We start from the raw sequence: 19,874 nt of genomic DNA on the forward strand, positions 1-19,874 counted from the left end.
AAGATTTCTTGTCGGGGGGGGTGGGGGGTGGGGTGGGTGGGTCTTGTGGCTATGAAATCCCTTAGCTTTTGTTTGTCTGGAAAAGATTTAATTTCTCCCTCATATCTGAAGGATATTTTTGCTGGATAGAGTATTCTTGGCTGAAGATTTTTATCCTTTAAAGTTTTGAATATGTCATTCCAATCTCTTCTAGCTTGTAAGGTTTCTGTAGAGAAATCCGCTGAAAGTCTGATAGGGGTTCCTTTGTAGGTTATTTTCTTCTGCCTTGTTGCCCTGAGTATTCTTTCTTTGTCATTAATTTTTGCCATTTTTACTACTATATGCCTTGCCGTAGGTCTTTTTACATTGACAAATCTAGGAGATCTGAAAGGTTCCTCCACACACGTTTCTCTCTCAATCCCTAGATTTGGGAAGTTCTCTGCTATTATTTCATTGAGCACACTTTCTGCTCCTTCTTCCTTTCCACACCCTCAGGAATACTGATGATTCTTAAGTTGCATTTTCTCATTGAGTTGGCTATTTCTTGGAGATTTTCTTCAGTTTTTTAAATTCTTAGTTCTCTTTCTTCCTCTGTCTGGAGCCATTCAACCTGTCTATCTTCGATCATGCTAATTTTGTCCTCTATGGTGTCTACACGGTCATTCAGGGAATCCATATTCTGTTTTATCTGATCCGTTGTATTTTTCATCTCTAGTATTTCTGATTGATTCTTCTTTATAGTTTCAATCTCTTTTGTGAAGTAACTCCAGAACTCATTGACTTGTTTCCCTATATTTCCCTTTACCTCATTGAGTTTTTTGATGATAACTATTCTGAATTCATTTTCACTTAGTTTACCTATTTCCAAGTCCTCAGGACATACTTCTATGTTTTTATTGTTTTCCTTCTGGTCTGGAGCTTTTATGAATTGCTGGATGGTAGAGGAGTGGTTTTTGTGCACGATGCTATTATTCGGTTGCAGTTACAGCCTATTGCCACTAGATGGGCCTCGAGAGCGGTGTGTTCTGAGCCCTCCGCCTTCAGCCGTGATGGTGGCAGGCAGCATGGGTTGGGGGCAGAGGGGCACTTTCTCTCGTGTGCAGACCTGGATTCAAATCAGCTCTCCCTCTCTGGTTTCCTGGGGCCCTGGCTTGCTGGGGTTCCCCCACGTGAAAGCTTTCCAGGTTAGAGGGTTTCCACTTCACAGGCGGTAGGAGTCCTGGACTATCCTGCGTATGCACGGCCCCTCCCCCACTCCTTCCCTCACCCGCAGCAGTGATCCCAGTCTCTAGGGGAGGGAGCGAAGTTCTCTCTTACCCTGTTCAGCTCCTCCGAGGTTGGCTCCAGCCTCTCCGCCCTCCATTGTTTGGCTGCTGTGAGTCTCTGATGATTTCTGTGCTATTAGGATTTTTTTGTTGGAATGCGGTTGCTCCTTTTGGTTGTAATTTGGAGGGGAGAGAGTCCAACGTGAGCTCACTCTGACATGTTGCTGACATCACCACCCCCTTGACTATATTTTTTTAAGCAGTAAACAGCTTTTAGATAAGACAGACATTGTATTGTCAGAGAAGCATCCTATAGAACTTTCTCCAAATAAATAGGGAATTTTGATCTTTTCTAATACTAGTAAATTCTCTTCCCATTGTATACCCTCCTGGGAGAGAAAAATAAAGGGAGATGGCAGCAACAGAATTAATACCAATTCTTGTGACACCCAAAAGGATGAAAATTGACAAGTAAATATATGTCAGTAAGTTTGCATTATTGATACTCTTGAGGAAGTATAATTAGCCTTCTTGACTGAGAACATTATATTGTCATACAATAGGGCAAAATCTTAGGTCAGGTTTCTAAAAATGTTTAGGTTAAGAAAGAAGGTAAGCAATCAGAAATTCTTTCATGGATAGTTTGTCAGTTTAATTCAAATCAAGTTGCTGTAGTAGTTTGAAATTAGTTCCAAGTTGAGATCAAACATAGGGGCCAAATACATTTTTGCAGACTAGTGGAGGCTAAATTAGAGATGAGGTCCATATTACAAAACCTTGGACAGCTACTCTTAAGGGCAGACCTTAGAGTAAATGTTTAAAAATTTTTGTCTAAGAAATTGGATATTATTCCCTGAAATCTTGTGATATTGTTTATTAGCTTTGAACTGTTTCTGGTATAAAAAAGAACAAGTCTGCCAGCTTGGGCACATGAGGCCTGTTTTGTCCTTTCTCTTTATGTATAACTTTCATGATACCAGTTTAAGTTTGATAAGTTTGATATGTAGAAAAAGGAAGGATACCAGCCTCTTGTTTAATACTTGTATGTATTCCTATCTAACAGCTGTCCAATAAACTGACACATTTAAAGCCTGGTTTCAGAGCCTGAGGGTTGAAAAAGTAGTAAGAGAGAGCATACTTCTCTCACGGTGGTAAGTCAGGTTTAGACAACTTTAAATATAGCTCATATTTTGATAGATGTTGCCAAGATTGTGGTTCTTGGAGAACAAATCAAGTTAAGCAATTCACTAGGGAGGAAACATTTAGTTCTGTGGGTATGCAGTTTTGGTAGTAGTCAGCCAAAAGATACATCTGCAGGATACAGGGTTTTTTTTTCCCACTGCCTTGAATTTTGCAGATTCATGGGTTCCACATGCCTGAAAATCACTTGCATTTCATTTTTCTGTAATTGATTTTTCAGCTGTGGATTCGGTTTCCAGTTCTTTCACTAAGCATATCACCTTACATGTAGATTTCCATCTAGTGGCAAAAGTAATCATTGCAGACTATAAGTAGGTTATAAAAATTATCCTTTTTGAGGGGTGGGTCTTGCCTCTATTACTCTTGGGGATAGTTGCTTAGTCTATGCATTTAAGTACTGGCGCCCTTGCTGTCTCTGTATGCCTACATACCTGACTACTAATTCTCCTGGTTTTGTTCATCTAGGCAAACATTTTTATATACTTTGATTTTCATATTTACATCACTATAGCAAGATTTAAGTCAAAACTACTTGATTTCTTAAAAACATTTTGTCATGAAAGATGTTGATTATACATGCAAATATGTAGAATAATATATTCTACTACAAATATGCAGAATAATATAGTCGATACTCTTTTACGATCACCCAGCTTCAACAAATCTTAATATTTGCCATATTTACTTCAAATGAATCCCTCCTTTGTCCCACAGCTCAGTGATTTATCACAAGAACTTTGCTAGCACCCTAGAAACCTCCTCCTGCCCTCTTGCCTCCTCTTAATCACTAACCCCTGAAGGTAACCGTTATCCTGGAATTTTTGGTAAATACATCTTTGCTTCTCTTTACAGTTTTGCCACTTAAGCAAGTATCTCTAAACACTGTAACTTTTTCTGTTTTTAAATTTGATATAAATGGCATTATATGATCAGTAGTAGTCTGTGTGTGTGTGTGTGTGAGAGACTTCTTTTGCTCACCATTATATGTGAAATTCATCCACGATGGTGCATATAACTGGAGTTTGTCCATTTTCATTGCTGTAAAATATGTCAGTTTTTTAAACCATTCTGCTAGATGTTTTGCTTCCAATTTTGGCTCTTTAAAAATTAATGTTTCGGTGAACATTCTTGTTTGTGATTTTTGGTGCACACATGGCTACAGAGGTTAGGCATGTTTTAGTATTGCTGGGTCATAGGGTACACTTTCATTCAACTTTGGTAGGTAAAACCAGTTTTCCAAAATGGTTGTACCTATTTATAGCCCCATTATTTATAGCCCCATTTATTGCCCCATTACTCAGTATAAAAGAGTTGCTGCTACTTTCTCTAAGCCTTGCCATTGTCAAACTTTTTAATTTTAGTCATTCTGTTAGGTAATAGCATGTTATTGCTTTTTAATTTGTTTCCTTGATGTTTAATGACATTGAGCAGTTTTTTCATGAATATATTATCCATTTGTTATCCTTTGTTATGAAATTTTATTGAAATCTCATGCCCAGTTTTCTATTGGGTTTTTATTGATTAGTAGGAATTCTTAATATATTCAGAACATGAACCTTTTTTTTGCCATACATATTGCAGATGTATTTTCCCACTCTGCCTTGCTTTTTCACTTTCTTAATGGTGTCTTTTGATAAATACAAGTTCTTATTTTAATGAAGTTAAAAGGATTAATATTTTTCTTTATGGTTAATATTTTTTTTTTAAAGATTTTTTTATTTTTTTCCTTTTTCTCCCCAAAGCCCCCCAGTACCTAGTTGTATATTCTTCCTTGTGGGTCCTTCTAGTTGTGGCATGTGGGACGCTGCCTCAGCGTGGTTTGATGAGGAGTGCCCTGTCTGCACCCAGGATTCAAACCAAGGAAACACTGGGCCGCCTGCAGCGGAGCACGCGGACTTAACCACTCGGCCACGGGGCCAGCCCCTGTGGTTAATATTTTTGTGTTATTTAAAAATTATTTACCCATCCTGAGTTCAAGAATATGTTCTTCTATATTACTTTATAGTGGATTTATTTTTTTGCTATTTACCTTTAGATCTACAATTTACCTGGAATTGATCTTTGCATATAGTGTGAGATACGTGTCAATTTTTATTTTTTCCCCCTATAGATGTCCAAGTGTCCCAGTGCATTTAGTGAAAGGTCATCCATTCCCCACTGATTTGTAGTGCCACTTTTTTTTCTGAATCCAGTAAAGAAAGTAGAAGAAAGGAAGTAATAAAGATAAGAGCAGAAATTAATGAAATAAACAACAAACATGTAATAGAGGGATTCAACAAAATTAAAAGCTGGAACTTGACAAAGCTAATAAAATTGATAAACCTCTAAGATTCATAAATGAAAAAAGAGAGAAAACATGAATTACCAATATCAGGAACGAAGAGAGGATATCACTATGGAACTTGGACATGTTAAAAAGTTCCTGAGAGGATATTGTAAACAAGTTTATGCCAATAAAGTTGGAAATTTATGTGAAATAGACAAATTCCTAGAAATATACAACTTAACCAAAATTAATACAAGAAGAAATGGAAAATATGAGTAGTCCTATAACACAGAATAAATTGAATATATCATTAAAAATCTTCTCACAAAGAAAACTCTAGGTCCAAATGGCTTCATCAGTCAATTTGATCAAACATTTGAAGAAGAAATAACACCAATGTCACATAAACTTTTCCAGAAAACAGAAAAATAAGACACAGTCCCCAACTAACTTTCTAAGGCCAGCACAGCCTTGATATAAAACCTAATCAAGACAAGAAAGGACAATTCCAAGGCTAGCCCCGTGGCCAAGTGGTTGAGTTCCTGCGCTCTGCTTTGGTGACCTGGGGTTCTCTGGTTCGGATCCTGGGTGCAGACCTATGCACTGCTCGTTAAGCCATGCTGTGGTGGCATCCCACATAGAAGAACTTGAATGACCTACAACTAGGATATACAACTATGTACTGGGGCTTTGGGGAGAAAAGAAAAAAGAAAAAGGAAGATTGGCAACAGATGTTAGCTCAGGGTCAATCTTCCTCACCAAAAAAAAAAAGAAGAAAGGACAATTCCATGACAATCTTAGTTATAAATGTATATGGAGAAACTTAAATTATTAGAAAACCAAATTCAGCAATATATAAAAATGATAATACATCATAACAACATTGGGTTTATTCTGTAAATGTAAAGTTGTTTTAACATTAATCAGTGTCATTCACCACATTAACAAAATAAAGGAGAAAAATCATATGATCACCAATAGAGGCACACAAAAATTTGGTAAAATTAAAAACTGACTCATGATTGTGAATAAATAAATAAATTACCCTTAGCAAACTAGGAATAAAAAGATATTGCTGGAATCTATAGTTTTTGCCAAAATGACTGATGGGGAAAGATACCATTTTTCAATTTGCTTTACCCTTATAACTTCTAAAGTTGAGATTCTTTTTGTGTTTATTAGTCATTTAGGCTGCCTCTTCTATGAATTACTTCTATGTCCATATCCTTTGACTAATTTTCTTTTCTTTTTTTTTTACTATTTTATTTTTCCTTTTTCTCCCAAAGCCCCCTGACACATAGTTGTATATTTTTTTTAGTTGTGGGTCCTTCTAGTTGTGGCATGTGGGACGCCGCCTCAGCGTGGCTTGATGAGCGGTGCCATGTCCGCACCCAGGGTTCGAACTGGTGAAACCCTGGACTGCTGAAGCAGAGTGTGTGAACTTAACCGCTCGGCCAGGGGCTGGCCCCTTGACTAGTTTTGTTTGAGTTGAGTGTATTTATCTTGTAAATTTCAGGCATACTGATAAATTCTGAATATTAATTCTTTTATATGCATGAGAAATGTTCTTTTTCCAGTTTATGGCTTATCTTTTATTATTTTAAAGTTTTAAATTTGTTTATTATTTATTTATGAATGGGTAGTATGTTCACATGAATCAAAAATGCAGAAAATACAAAAGAGCATACAGTGAAAAGTTTCTCTCCCACGTCTGTCCTTTCATCCAGTTCCTCTCTCCAGAGGCATTGTGACTTCATTTTTTACGAACTCTGTTTAAAATGTCATTTGTTGTACAGACATTTTAAATTTTAATTTAGTTAAATGTATCAATCTTTGTGGATTGTGCTTTTTATGTCTTGTTTAAGAAACCTTTCCTCTGCCTCGTTAATTTGTTCTTCTATTCTGTTTTCTAAACTTTTTAAAATTTAGCTCTTCATATTTAGATCTTTATTCTGTCTGGAATTTATTTGTTTATTTGTTTTTGTTGAGGAAGATTAGCCCTGAGCTAAAATCCTCTGCCAATCCTCCTCTTTTTGCTGAGGAAGATTGGCCCTGAGCTAACATCTCTGCCAGTCTTTCTCTATTTTATATATGGGATGCTTGCCGCAGCATGGCTTGATAAGCAGTATGTAGGTCTGTGCCTGGGATCTGAACCTGTGAATCCCAGGCCGCCAAAGCAGAGCGTGTGAACTTAACCTCTATGACACTGGGCCGGCCCCTGGAATTTAGTTTTTGTGTGTGATGTGAGATAGGGATCACCTTTTCTTCCATGTTATAAAATGACTTGTCCTTACTGTCTTGCATTATGTGGTTGTTTTGTCTAATATAACTTTCAGTGTGATGGGAGACTACTGTTGAGCTTCATCTGCATGGTGGCAAATAAAATTAACTGGTCCAGTTTTTTATTTCTGTTTTGTTCCTGCTTGCAGATGAATGCTTAGAGTCCTAATAAGTACTGCCTTTCAGGCTCCATAATGTGCCCTTGTGTCCTCTAACACGCCTGGAATTTGTGTAGGCTATGATGGGTCAGGAAACAACACAGCAAACAAGGAGAAAGCTTTTTTCCTGTCTCTTCGATTTACCAATGCCTCATCAGAAGCTTTCAGCACTTATGTAAGAAATTTATTTATTTTTCTTGAACTTGAGCAAACTTAGAGTTTGTTTTAAAATAAGATACTGTAGAGTAGGAAGTTGTTTTTGTTTAAATATAGTATTTTTTTTTTCAGTCCTAGGAGTCTTAAGTTCTTAACCATGTTCCGTGATATTCTCAGCTTTACATTGTGGTGTTGTGTATTCTGTAGAAAGGGATTAGCAGGCTTTGTGATGTGGGGATAATTTAAAAACATAACCCACTGTCTGTCTTTTCCATCTCTCATCTTCCGCTTCTGTTTTTTTAATATATATATTTTTCTTTTCTTGTTACTGAGGTAACATTGGTTTATTACATTCTACAAATTTCAGGTGTACATCATTGTATTTCGATTTCTGTATAGACTATATCATGTTCACCACCCAAAGACTAATTACCATCTGTCACCGTACACACGTGCCCTGTCACTCCTTATTTGACTTCTTTTTTAACCATTTCTCTCTATTATATCTTGTCTTACCAGATGGTCTGCTCAGAAAAAGTGAGGAAGAGGAAAATAAAGAACTAGGTTAAAGAAATTAAAGTGAGGCAAAACAAGAGTGAATGATCATGAGAAGGAAGGGGAGAGAAAGCAGAAGGGGAAAAGAAACAGATTGCTTATGACTTGTGTGAGGACTCCCAATGTCTCTTTTTCTTGTATTTCTTGTGAATAGATAGGGCAGACTTGAACTAACTTACTCTTCTACCTGTTCTGCCTGTTTAGAAGAGAGCGGTTTGGAGGTGATGGCCAGGTGGAAAGGCTTGTGTTTAGAAACAAGGGAGCCAGTGCTTTGTGCTTCCAGCTCCTTTCTCACTTGCGTATTTGATCCAGTTTAGTGCCAGAGGGTCAACTGTGATGTGTATTTTAGAACCTTAACTGAGTCTTGCTCTGAATATTAATAATATAAAGATCTGGAGTTTACTTATGTGTATGTGTTTCTATTTCAGGAATATAACGGATGCTAATTGTGAACATTTATGTGTTAGAACTAATTTGATCTGAAATCTGTCTTTCAGAATTAAAAGGGATGTGGAGTCCATAAAATGATAGTTTAGACCCAATAAATTATGACTCTTTAGGTGCTAACACATTTCATGATTTTCTGGCGCTCTCAGTAGAGTAGTAATTTCTCATTGGCAGTGATTATAAATAATAGTTTTATATTGACTCTTGTTTTTTGACTGAAATAAGCTGACATCAAAAAAAAAAAGAGGCTTCGTCTGTGGTTTAGGATGAAGTTGCTATTTATTTTAATTGGCTTATAGAATAATCTTTAAATTTATCCAGGAAAAATAACCTATCTTAGTGGTTAAAAAGGTTGAGTAGACAAACATTTTAAGTTCTTTTTAATGACTTTTTGACTTGAGAACACACATTCATAATTTTTAATTTTTATGTGAATCTCAGTATATGTGATAATATATTATCATTTTAGAGAAAAGAAGAAATTTAGTAGCCACCAACTGAAGATTTGAGCTGTTGATTAAAATGATGTAATAATTTTTCAAGGAAGTAGAGATGAACTTTGAAGTTTACCCATGCCTTGTTTTCATTTTACCATTGTTAAAAATCGTCCATGTAGTGTTGGCAAAGTGTGTTATAGATTAGTTATATTTAATATTTTGAGCCATTACTTTTCCTGTAACACTGCTTTGGTATGTAGGGGTCATGGAAGGCTTTTAAGTTGTGATTGTTTTTGTTGTGGCAATGCTTGTATGAGTCAGGTTAATTTCGACTTTGCCTAACAGATGTGGTGACTTGTCCTTTCTGGCTTGTGTTATACCTACTGGTCGGTTATGTAATAGATGACTGTTTATGTAATAAGGATTAGAACAAGCCATTAGAGATAATTAATAATGGATACAAACAAGAGGTGATGTATCTGCTACAAGAAATGGAATAACACAGTTCTTATATCTCACATAGTTAAAAGTAAAAAGGAGTATAGTAGTTAGGCATTAGGAAACAAAGAATAAGGAAGAAAATACTTTTGAGAGTCCAGGAGCTTTGCTAGGAGTATAGCCCAAGCACTTTAGGAGTGGAAAACCAGCTAAGAGCAGGGGCCAACAGAACGTGTCTGCTTAGTATTGGTCAGTGATAGAAGAGTAAAATTAGAGGCAAAATACAGAATTTTTCCGAGGGCCCTACAGAGAAGAACCTGTTTGAGCAAAGGTTGGACTTATATGATGGGCCAGAGGCATCCAGAATTGAAGGATTTTAAAATGAAGCCTATTTCTGGACCTGGGCAAGGCAGGATTGCTATCTGTTTTTTGTACCCCAAGTGTCTTCCATTTCGGTGAAGGCTTTTTGGTTAGGAGGAAGAGAATCCAAGGGCGCCTGGCTCAGTTAAACGGGCCTCATTGGAAGGAGACACCTGCCTGCGTTAGGGAAAGGAACCCTGTGGGTAGAGTAATGTCTTCAAAATGTCGATTACACTATTTAGATATAGTTTTAGCTCCTAAATAGTTTGATGCTTACTGTCACATGGTTTCTGTGGCATTTGAGACTGGCCTGAATGTGGTGTTGTCAGCAGTGGCTCACTGCATGGGCAGTACTGTGTAATACTGGTTGTGTTCTCAAGAAGGCCTTAACCCAATGATTACCCACTGCTGGTAACACAGGGGGAACAGCTGCGGGTCTGATGTCTTACAAGTTTTTAACAGTAATGATTCAGAGCTTGACTGTTTCAATAAGGAAGTGTGGTCCAGGTGGCTACCAAGTCTAATATACTGTTCGACTTGGGAGGCTGTAAGGATCTATATCTTCCTGTAGTGTATGCCTGAAATGAAGAGGCAAGTTCAGGTCAAATCATAGAGCCTGTTTGGTGTCTTGTCTTTAAACTAAATTCCTGAGTATTAGGTTGGTCTAACTTAAACAGCAACAAGCCCAAATTATCTTCTTTTGTGCAGTTAGCAGATTAGGGATTAGGTTTTTCAAAAGGCCAACATATAGATTAACCCACAGAAAGACTGGATAATTGTATGGTTGAAAGAGTATGAGAAACACATACAAAAATGGTCCCCTAAAGATTCTTCTGTTCCATTTTTTTCAGTGATGCCATCTGCAATTTTGTTATCTGCAATGACTCTTCCCTTCGAGGTCAGCCCATTATCTTCAATCCTGACTTTTTTGTGGAGAAACTCCGACATGAGAAGCCGGAGGTCTTCACCGAGTTGGTGGTCAGCAATATCACAAGGCTCATTGACTTACCTGGAACTGAGCTGGCTCAGCTGATGGGAGAAGTGGACCTTAAGTTGCCTGGAGGGGCTGGCCCAGCGTCAGGATTCTTCCGGTCTCTAATGTCTCACAAACGGAAGGGTAGGAGTTGTGTCTGTGAAGGGCGGGCAGGTCCCAGCTGCTGCCTGGGCTTCACTCTTAACGTCTGCATGTTCACTGAGGAGTTGCTATTACCTGAAAGCATTTTTTGTCATTTTCTTAAGTAGTAAAACCTTAAGTAATACTAGTAAAAATTATAAAAATAGTCAGATAAATTAAAGCAAAGATATCAATCCCTGAGAGATGACATCATTAGTTTAGGTGGTTGTCAGGGACACCTTGATTTTTATGCCCTATTAATACTGTACTAAAATAGTATTAAAAAAAACAAAGTTTCACAGCTGGAGAGTACAATAAAGAAAGTTTAAACATTTTTTATTGCAGTAGTTTTCAAATATTTTCATTCCATGGCATGCTTTGATAAGGCAGATACCTATGAATCACCCAAAGAAAGCCTTCCCAGAAAATAAATTGTAGCAGTGCTGCTAAGATATTAAAGAGGTACAGTTTTATTTTATTAAATATAGGGAAATCATTAAGGTAGCAAAAAAGTTTAAACGTTGTAACAGATCAGACCGTGTACCAACTCTAGTGGATAATCTGTCATGCTTTCACAGTCGTGTCTCCAAGTTCTGGTTTTTGATTGTTTCTAAATAAAATATGAACATTCTAGATATTAGACTTAAATAAGATGATCTTTGCCTTCAAGGAACCTACAGTCTAATAATAACCTTGCAGAGAGTTGATTGCGAGTTGTTCTGATTGCATTTCCTGGTATGCTTCCAGCTCTGAGGTTTTTGTTTACTGACTCCGTGAAAACATGTGCTGACCTGTAACATAGGATGCTTGAGGGTGTCCAGTATGCTGATTTTGAACTATTTGTGGAAAATATAGCCCTGTCCTATCGTATGGTTTTTTTTTTTAGAAAAAGGAGTAGTATTTGGATCCCCCCTGACGGAGGAAGGCATTGCCCAGATATACCAGCTGATTGAATATCTGCACAAAAGTAAGACTACTCGAATTGTTGTCGTTCTTTGTTAATGAATGTCAGTTTTCTTTTGAGAGCTAACATCCTTGAGTTGGTAGGCGCCAATAACCATCAACAAAGACACTAATCAGTGATAATTTCAGGTAGCGTGTTTCTAAATATGTGTCCTTTTAAATTTTATCTCATGTATTAGTTTGTTTTATACTCTCAAAGATGTATATACGTTAGATAGTGTCTGTGAAATCATGTTTTCCCTTGACTCAGAGAGACATTTCTTCTGGAAAAGTACATTGTCCCTAAAGAATCCTAACATTTACTCAAGGGAGAGTAATTTATCACCAGAGATACTTTTCATCTTTAGAATTCTATGATTAAAATACACTCTTCACTTAATTCCTGTTTCATTGTTTAGTAGTCATTCTGGTTATGTCATTGCTCTAAGTGCTTGGCACAGCTGAGTGTATGAGAAACGTGTGGCTTTATGTAATGCCTTGATAAATTCAATGCTAACACTTATTTATGGCTTAGTCTGTGTGGGACATTATGCTAGGAGCTAGAGCGGAAGTTGCAAACTGACAGCTTAAAGGCTTAAGTCATCTACAGTCATGTTTTGTTTAGTTGGCAAAGGATTAAATTAAAAATAAAATTAGCTATCAGTGTTTTAAAATGGGGAAAGTCCAGGTTTTCAGTTTCTCTGGATCATAGGAAGATTTAGCATCCTTGAGCCTGGTCGCTACTTGGACATGGTCCACTGGAGCACAGGTATGCGCTCTTCAGTTTGTTATGGTTCCCATTCATTCATTTACTGTTAGCTGTCTGGCCCTGTAGGCATTTGAACTTGGATTCCCTAAGGGGCTATACAAAGATAAATATGCACCTAAGCTGAAAACATGAACTCTCACGCTTCTTCCAGATCAAACCAAAACTATATGTCCCATCTTTTTTATCCCCTTAGATTAGCTTAGGACCTAGTTGGGAGGGAAGTTTACTTGGGATGACCCTAAGCTTCTGGGAATCTCTTAGACTGAAAGGTGATCTGACAGGTTAGAGGTCTAATTCCTGGGGCAATGCGGAGACTCTAGATTCATTTTGGGCTGGGACACCGTGTACAGGAGCAACAAACCTCCAGAGAGGAACTCAGCCCCCGCCGTACAAAGGCTGGGATGACCAAAGGGAAGGAGTCTTCAGGGAGATTGGACTTTTCTTCCAACTTGTTTTTCTAGCTCATTCTAACCATTGTTTAGATTAGATCCAGTCTCCAGATGTGGCTCAGGAGGTGAACGAGCCCTGGGTGGACCATCTCTTAGTTTGGGAGATCTGCAGGTGCTCAGGGTTGTTCAGATTTGTCTCCTCAGGGGTCAGCAGGTTCTAACCTACTCTGGGAGAAAAGGCAAAAACCTCCAGGGTCTTTGTAAAGGATCTTTCAAGTGTAAAGTAGTCTTCTAGAGACTTATTTTAATGATAATTTCTCTTTTTTGCATGTCCTCTGTTTTTCTTCCATGCTAAACAGACTTGCGAGTGGAGGGTTTGTTTAGAGTACCAGGGAATAGTGTCCGACAGCAGATTTTAAGGGATGCTCTCAATAATGGAACTGATATTGACTTGGAATCAGGGGAGTTTCACTCAAATGATGTTGCCACCTTGCTGAAGATGTTTCTAGGAGAGTTACCTGAGCCCCTGCTGACGCATAAACATTTTCATGCACACCTCAAGATTGCTGGTGAGTATAGGAGGTTAAAAGATGGAAATACATTTCTGTCAACTTAGTAAAGTCATTTGGAATTTTCTGTTGTTTGTAACCCACCACAATACTTCTACTAATATTGGTTAAGACGTGATATTTCTGGGCTCTCTGGGTACTCATAAGTATTGGCCTCTTAAGTTTGATTTAATCAAATACTTTTCTTGCTGAGTAGGCTTCTTTGAAGCTAAAGTCTGGGTTTTATTTATTTTTGTATTCCTGATGGAACCTAGCGTGTGCTTTGAACATTTTAGTTGCTCAATAAGTGTATGCTTTTCACTGGATTGATTCACATACGTGAGATGGTTACGGGTTTGGTACATTTGCCTTGATTTGGGGCTTTTGCTAAGTATTATTATGCCTCAGTTGAGATCATGTCTATTCTTGGATATTTGTTTTTTTAAAAATAATTTTATTCGTTTTCTAAATAGGCAATACATTTGTATGGATCAAAATTCAAAAGGGTCAAAAGAGTATACAGTGAAAGCCTTTCTCCCACCCCTGTTTCCCAGCACTCAGTTTTTCTTCCCAGAGGCAACCAATGCTATTGATTTCTAATGTATCCTTCCAGAGAATTTTATACACTTACAAACACTTACGTATATTCCTTCTGTCTCTTTTTATGTAATGGTAGGGTATTATATACATGGTTCTGTGGTTTGCCTTTTTCACTTAATGTATCCTGGAGAATGTTCCATTTTCAGCTCATAAATAGTTTCTCATTCTCCTTTATGCCTGTGTGGTAGGGAATTCATTCTTAAATTGCACAGCTGTTACGCTGCTCTAGGCTCTAAGTGCACACAGCATCAAAATCTGTACTGCATTTACTTAGTTTTCTGCCCTTGAGCATTTTCCTCTTGCTTCTAATTTTAAGAAAAATAAGAATAAGGTTTTTTCTTTTAAATAATTTTTACTACTTAAAAAAACCCCTAGTTTTGAATTTCTGAAATTTAATAAGATTGGATTATTTTTTAGTACTTTCACTAACAATCTAGATGATACAAATGAGTAAATAGTACCAGAATGTTATATAACTCTATAATTATTTTAGCGAGAAATAAGGTTGTTGGATGTTTGAAAAATATATGGAAGATATTGATAAGTTCTTTTTAGAAGGGTTAACGTGAAGGGTGCCTGTGCTGCTTGCTTTCCTGTTGAGACAATTGAGTACAGTATTTGAAATCCTACCCTCCTCCACCCTGTGAGTCACTGTTCTTTGAGGTCATATTGAGGTGTGGCACAGCTGTAGCATTTGATAGGCCTTGCTGATAACTGGAAGGGATTTTTGTTTTCAATTTCATATTAACAGGGAGCAGTTTCTAGAAATATTACTTGCCTTCCCTAAACGGGAATTATTATTGAAGTTAAACAGCTAAAAACACACTGTAATCGTGTTCAGGTCTGTATGAATTATATCCAAATGGTCATCAGTGTCTTTTGAAATTTTGATTATTCACAGGACTGTTTTTATTGGCAACCTGTGTAGCCTGTTAGGGGAGAAACAAGGATTCTGACTCCACAAGGAGCTGCCTGGATCATCCTGTTATCAGGGCATAACTCACTCTCATATTTCTTTTAGCAATAAAATACCTGGGTGAGGAAAAGTGAAGGGTGTGGCGTTATTAAAGATATGTGTGGACATGTTTTCATTTCTCTTGGATATGTACCTAGAAGTGGAATTGCTGGCTCATATAGCTCTATGTTTTAACTTTTTGAGGAACTGCCAAACTGTTTTCCAAAGTGGTTGCGCCATTTTCACATCCCCACCAGCAGTGTAGGAGGGTTTAATTTTCTCAGCGTTCTTGCCAACACTGGTTACTGTCAGTCTTTTTGATTAGCTCATACTAGTGATTATGAGGTAGTATCTCGTGATTGTGATTTACGTTTCTCTTATAGCTAACGATACTGAGTATACAAATGCTTATTGGCCATTTGTATATCTTCTTTGGAAAAATGTTTATTCAAGTCTTTTGCCCATTTTTGACTGGAGTTTTTATCTTTTTATTATTGAATCATATTGGCATTATTTTGTTATTGTATTTTGCTTTAATCTCTGTTTATGCCTGATTCTTTCTTTTCCTGTCTTTGATGAGAGTTGCGGGGAGGATAATAGTAGGAGTATTGACTTTTCTTGCTTGTATTTTCTTTCTCCTTTTCAATCATCTCTTTGGTCCTCAAGATTTGATGCAGTTTGATGATAAAGGAAACAAGACCAATGTACCAGATAAGGAGCGGCAAATTGAGGCTCTTCAGTTGCTCTTCCTCATCCTCCCTCCGCCCAATCGTAACTTGCTGAAGTTACTGCTTGATCTCCTGTACCAGACAGCAAAGAAACAAGACAAGAATAAGATGTCTGCCTATAACCTTGCCCTTATGTTTGCTCCCCACGTCCTGTGGCCAAAAAATGTGAGTGTTGAAGGGAAGAGCAAGGACTGTGTGGTTTTCTTGGGCTGGGCTGCATCCTATGGCCCTTGGTGAGGTTATCAAGAGTCCAAGGTCTAGTCGTCAGCTTTACAAGGTTAGAAACTTACGTTATTAGTTCATTTAAGAGTCATCAAACCTAAGGGGGCCCATTCCTGTTAACCTCACTTAGAAATCAATCTCTGATAAACCGGAATGGCAATTTGTTAGTGGAAACTCTCAGTGGAAAATTATAGCTACTAAATAAACTAGGATACTCATTTTGGCTCATCACTGTGAATTCTTTCTTAACACGAAAGCCTTCTTGGGAAATCAAATTGATTTCTGAAGATTGCATGGTATAAATTTAAACTAGAGCTGTATGATCTTATAGGATAATGTCACTAAGCTTTTAGATAAGATGACACATAGAGCAATCCTGCCTTGTCCTAACTTTTCTATTTCCTCTAGATATTCTCTCCTTGGATAAAGCTTATTACTGAAACCATGGCCTTCTCAGTAACTTACATGAGAAGTAAATTATCTAAAGTCTTTTGAACTAATTCTTGACTTGGAGGCACATAGCTTCATATTCCTGTTCATCCATGATATAGATTTACTGTATGATGGAATTGGGAGTCAGGATACCTCATTTGGAAGCTGCAGACCAGCTGTTACCTGTGTCCTTTACCCTTTCTATGCTTAGGCTCCTCCTCTGTGAACTGGGCATAATAGGACCTTTCCCACTTACTTGACAAGGTTGTTGGGAAGATAACAGAAATAGATAGGATATGGTGACTTATAAAAGATTTTGGGGAGTACAGGAAATGAGAAAAGGAAGGTAAAGGAGAGAGGTTTTTTGGAACATTTTACCTCACAAATAATGAGTGAAAAAATATATAACAGTCTGGGCCAGGAAGAGCCTCTGCCTAGAGAAAGGTGGGTGGAGGGTGGAGGGTGGAGGGTGGCGTGAGAAGCAAAGGACACAGCTACATCTGTCCATATTAAGAGGATCAAGCCTCATAAAGAAAGAAGTTTAGAACCAAGTGACTGAGACTGAAAAAGGGGAGAGTAGTGTGTGCCTGTAAAGGGAAGTATTTCAGAGGTCTTGGTAAAAACGAACATTAGGTAATGGGTATATGTTGAGGTTGAGGGCTGTGGGTTAGTAGAGATGCTGAAGAGGCAGGAGGAACAAGAGAAAGGAATCAATGACCTTGACTGTGTTTTTAAGAAAGAGGTGTCAGGGGTCGGCCCGGTGGTGCAGCGGTTAAGTGCGCACGTTCGGCTTCTCGGTGGCCCGGGGTTTGGTGGTTCGGATCCCGGGTGCGGACATGGCACTGCTTGGCAAAAGCCATGCTGTGGTAGGTGTCCCATGTTTAAAGTGGAGGAAGATGGGCATGGATGTTAGCTCAGAGCCAGTCTTCCTCAGCAAAAAGAGGAGGATTGGCAGTAGTTAGCTCAGGGCTAATCTTCCTCAAAAACAAACAAACAGGGGCTGGCCCCGTGGCCGAGTGGTTAAGTTCACGCGCTCCGCTGCAGGTGGCCCAGTGTTTCGTTGGTTCGAATCCTGGGTGTGGATGTGGCACTGCTCATCAAACCACACTGAGGCAGCGTCCCACATGCCACAACTAGAAGGACCCACAATGAAGAATATACAACTATGTACCGGGGGGCTTTGAGGAGAAAAAGGAAAAAAATAAAATCTTTAAAAAACAAACAAACAAACAAACAGAAAACAAAAAAAAAAAGAAAGAGATGTCACCTCTGGTATGAGTTAGTAGTGTCAGTTCTCTCTTGTCTTTGGAGAAGCTCTAGTTTCTCTCAAGAGGCAGTGTCCTTGGTGGTTGGTACAGATTGTGTTCTTCCTGCCCCTTTTCCCAAACTAGATCTTCTTGAGCAACTCTGTGTGCATGTCTAGCTCACGAGCAGAATTAGGAAATAGAGATTGGTTCTCAGAGATTTCCTGGTCAGTTCAGGGATGCATGGTTCTTGCTAGATTATATCATATCCAGTGGAAACCTGTGGAACCAAAAAGCCTTTCCAGAATTAAACATTGGATTAGAGTCACCTTTCTTAGGGATAGAAACTATCATACATTTGAAAAAATAAGCTTATTGGTAAATCAATGAAGTATTTGCCTTCTGCTTCCTACCTCTTAATTCCCCCTTTTTGGTTTCTTTTCCTCTGAATAGGTCACTGCAAATGACCTTCAAGAGAATATCACAAAGTTAAACAATGGGATGGCTTTTATGATTAAACACTCCCAGAAACTGTTTAAGGTAAGTAACGGATGGGGTTTGGGTGATAACTGGACAGAGAGGCTGGCGCAAGTGGGATCCTCAGCAGGGCTTTAAAGATGCCCAGATAGGAAAGGCCCTGACTGGGACTGGAAACCAGTTGGACAGTGGCACTACCCAGAAGGAACAAGCAAGGTGGGGAGGAATAGGAAGGTGGAGTAGGGCTCTACCCTGAGTCACCCTGCTTTTTCATGAAAGGCAGCATATGTTGGCAGCTGAATAGTTTTATCCTGCCTGCTTCCTGCCAGTGGAATTTTGAGGGTCTGACAGCCTTGTTTATTTTGTACTCTTTGTCCCTTTTAGTCCAAATTAATAGTGTTTCTGCCAACATAATTTTCTCAAGAACTTTGTGGGTCTTCTGTGAGTTTTACTCCATTAGTTTGAAAAGACAATAGCCACACATACAAATCTTCTGGGGGATAAAACCTTCTCTACCTTGGTCTCTTACTGAGAAGACTGAGGGACAATGCCTGTATGCTTCCTAGAGGCCCTCTGCTTTGACTGAGCGGGTCTGTGAGGCACACTGTTACTCTCTTGAAAGGGCGCTTGGAATGCCTGAGTATTCTGACCTTTTGATATTTCTAAGATTTTAGCAAAAGGTTACACAGTCATAGCCTTGTCCTTTTCTTTAGAGTGCACTTTCCTGATCTTGAATTTCTTCATTTTAGCATCTTTTGCCATTTGAAAAGGCTGAGAATTTTTAAGACCATCCAGTTCTGGTTCCTTTTTTTTATTGTGGTGACACATGACAAAATTTACCATCTTAACCATTTTTAAGTGTTCAGTAACATAAATTACATTCGTGTTGGTGAGCAACAATCACCATCATCCATCTCCAAACTCTTTTCATTTCGCAAAATTGAAACTACACCCATTAAACAATAGCTCCCCATCCCCCCTTCCCCCTTGGCCCTGGCAAACCACCATTCTGCTTTCTGTCTCTGATTTTTGACTACTCTAAAGTACCTTATAGAAACGGAGTCATAAAGAATTTGTCTTTTTGTGATTAGCTTATTTCACTTAGCATAATGTTTTCAAGGTTCATCCATGTTGTAGCATGTGTCAGAATTTCCTTCCTTTTTAATGCGAAGTGATATTCCATTCTATGTGTATACCACTTTTTGCTTATCTGTTCGTCTGTCAAGGACACTTGAGTTGCTTTCACATTTTAGCTCTTGTGAATAATGCTACTATGAACATGGGTCTACAAATATGTCTTCGAGACTCTCCTTAAGTTCTTTTGCATATATACCCAGAAGTGGAAGTGCTGGATCCTATGGTAGTTCTATTTTTAATTTTCTGAGGAACTGCCATACTGTTTTCCACAGTCACTGTACCATCTTACGTTCCCACCAAAAGTGCACAAGGCTTCCTATTTCTTCACATCCTTGCCGGCACTTGTTATTGTGTTTTTGAGGGTTTTTTTTGATAATACCTATGCTAATTGGTGTAAGGTGGTATCTCATTATAGTTTTGATTTGCATTTTCCTAATGATTAGTGATGTTGAACATCATTTCATGTGCTTTCTGCCTATTTGCATATCTTCTTTGGGTTGTTGTTTTTTAGTTGTTGAGTTGTAGGAGTTCTTTACATATTCTCTGAATATTAATCCCTTATCAAATATATGATCTGCAAATATTTCCTCCCATTCTGTGGGTTGCCTTTTTACTCTATTGATAGTGTCTTGATGCAGAAAATTTAAAAATTTTCCTGAAGTCTCATTTATCTATTTTTTTCTTTTGGTGCCTGTGCCTTTGGTGTCATATGCAAGAAATCATTGCCAAATCAGATGTGAAGATTTTGCCCTATGCTTTCTTCTGAGAGTTTTATG

The 19,874-nt window shown here is 38.2% G+C and overlaps 1 protein-coding gene across 13 annotated transcripts in view; it reads left to right on the top strand.

Moving 5' to 3' along the window:
• ARHGAP19 (Rho GTPase activating protein 19) overlaps positions 1-19,874 on the top strand; it is a 59,680-nt gene that overhangs the window by 16,323 nt on the left and 23,483 nt on the right. For 7 of the 13 annotated variants that reach the window (XM_023641581.2, XM_023641593.2, XM_070261608.1 and 4 more), the window contains 5 exons: positions 10,393-10,658; positions 11,542-11,622; positions 13,115-13,324; positions 15,525-15,751; positions 17,938-18,024. In XM_023641581.2, the coding sequence (XP_023497349.1) occupies positions 10,393-10,658; positions 11,542-11,622; positions 13,115-13,324; positions 15,525-15,751; positions 17,938-18,024 (871 nt within the window). Of the gene's footprint in view, positions 1-1,006; positions 1,164-7,097; positions 7,324-10,392; positions 10,659-11,541; positions 11,623-13,114; positions 13,325-15,524; positions 15,752-17,937; positions 18,025-19,874 lie in introns of those variants that run through there. The other 6 variants (XM_023641600.2, XM_070261636.1, XM_070261638.1 and 3 more) reach the window with 5 other exon arrangements.

The sequence above is a fragment of the Equus caballus genome, chromosome 1 (genome assembly GCF_041296265.1).
Source record: "Equus caballus isolate H_3958 breed thoroughbred chromosome 1, TB-T2T, whole genome shotgun sequence".
Lineage (NCBI taxonomy): Eukaryota > Metazoa > Chordata > Mammalia > Perissodactyla > Equidae > Equus > Equus caballus.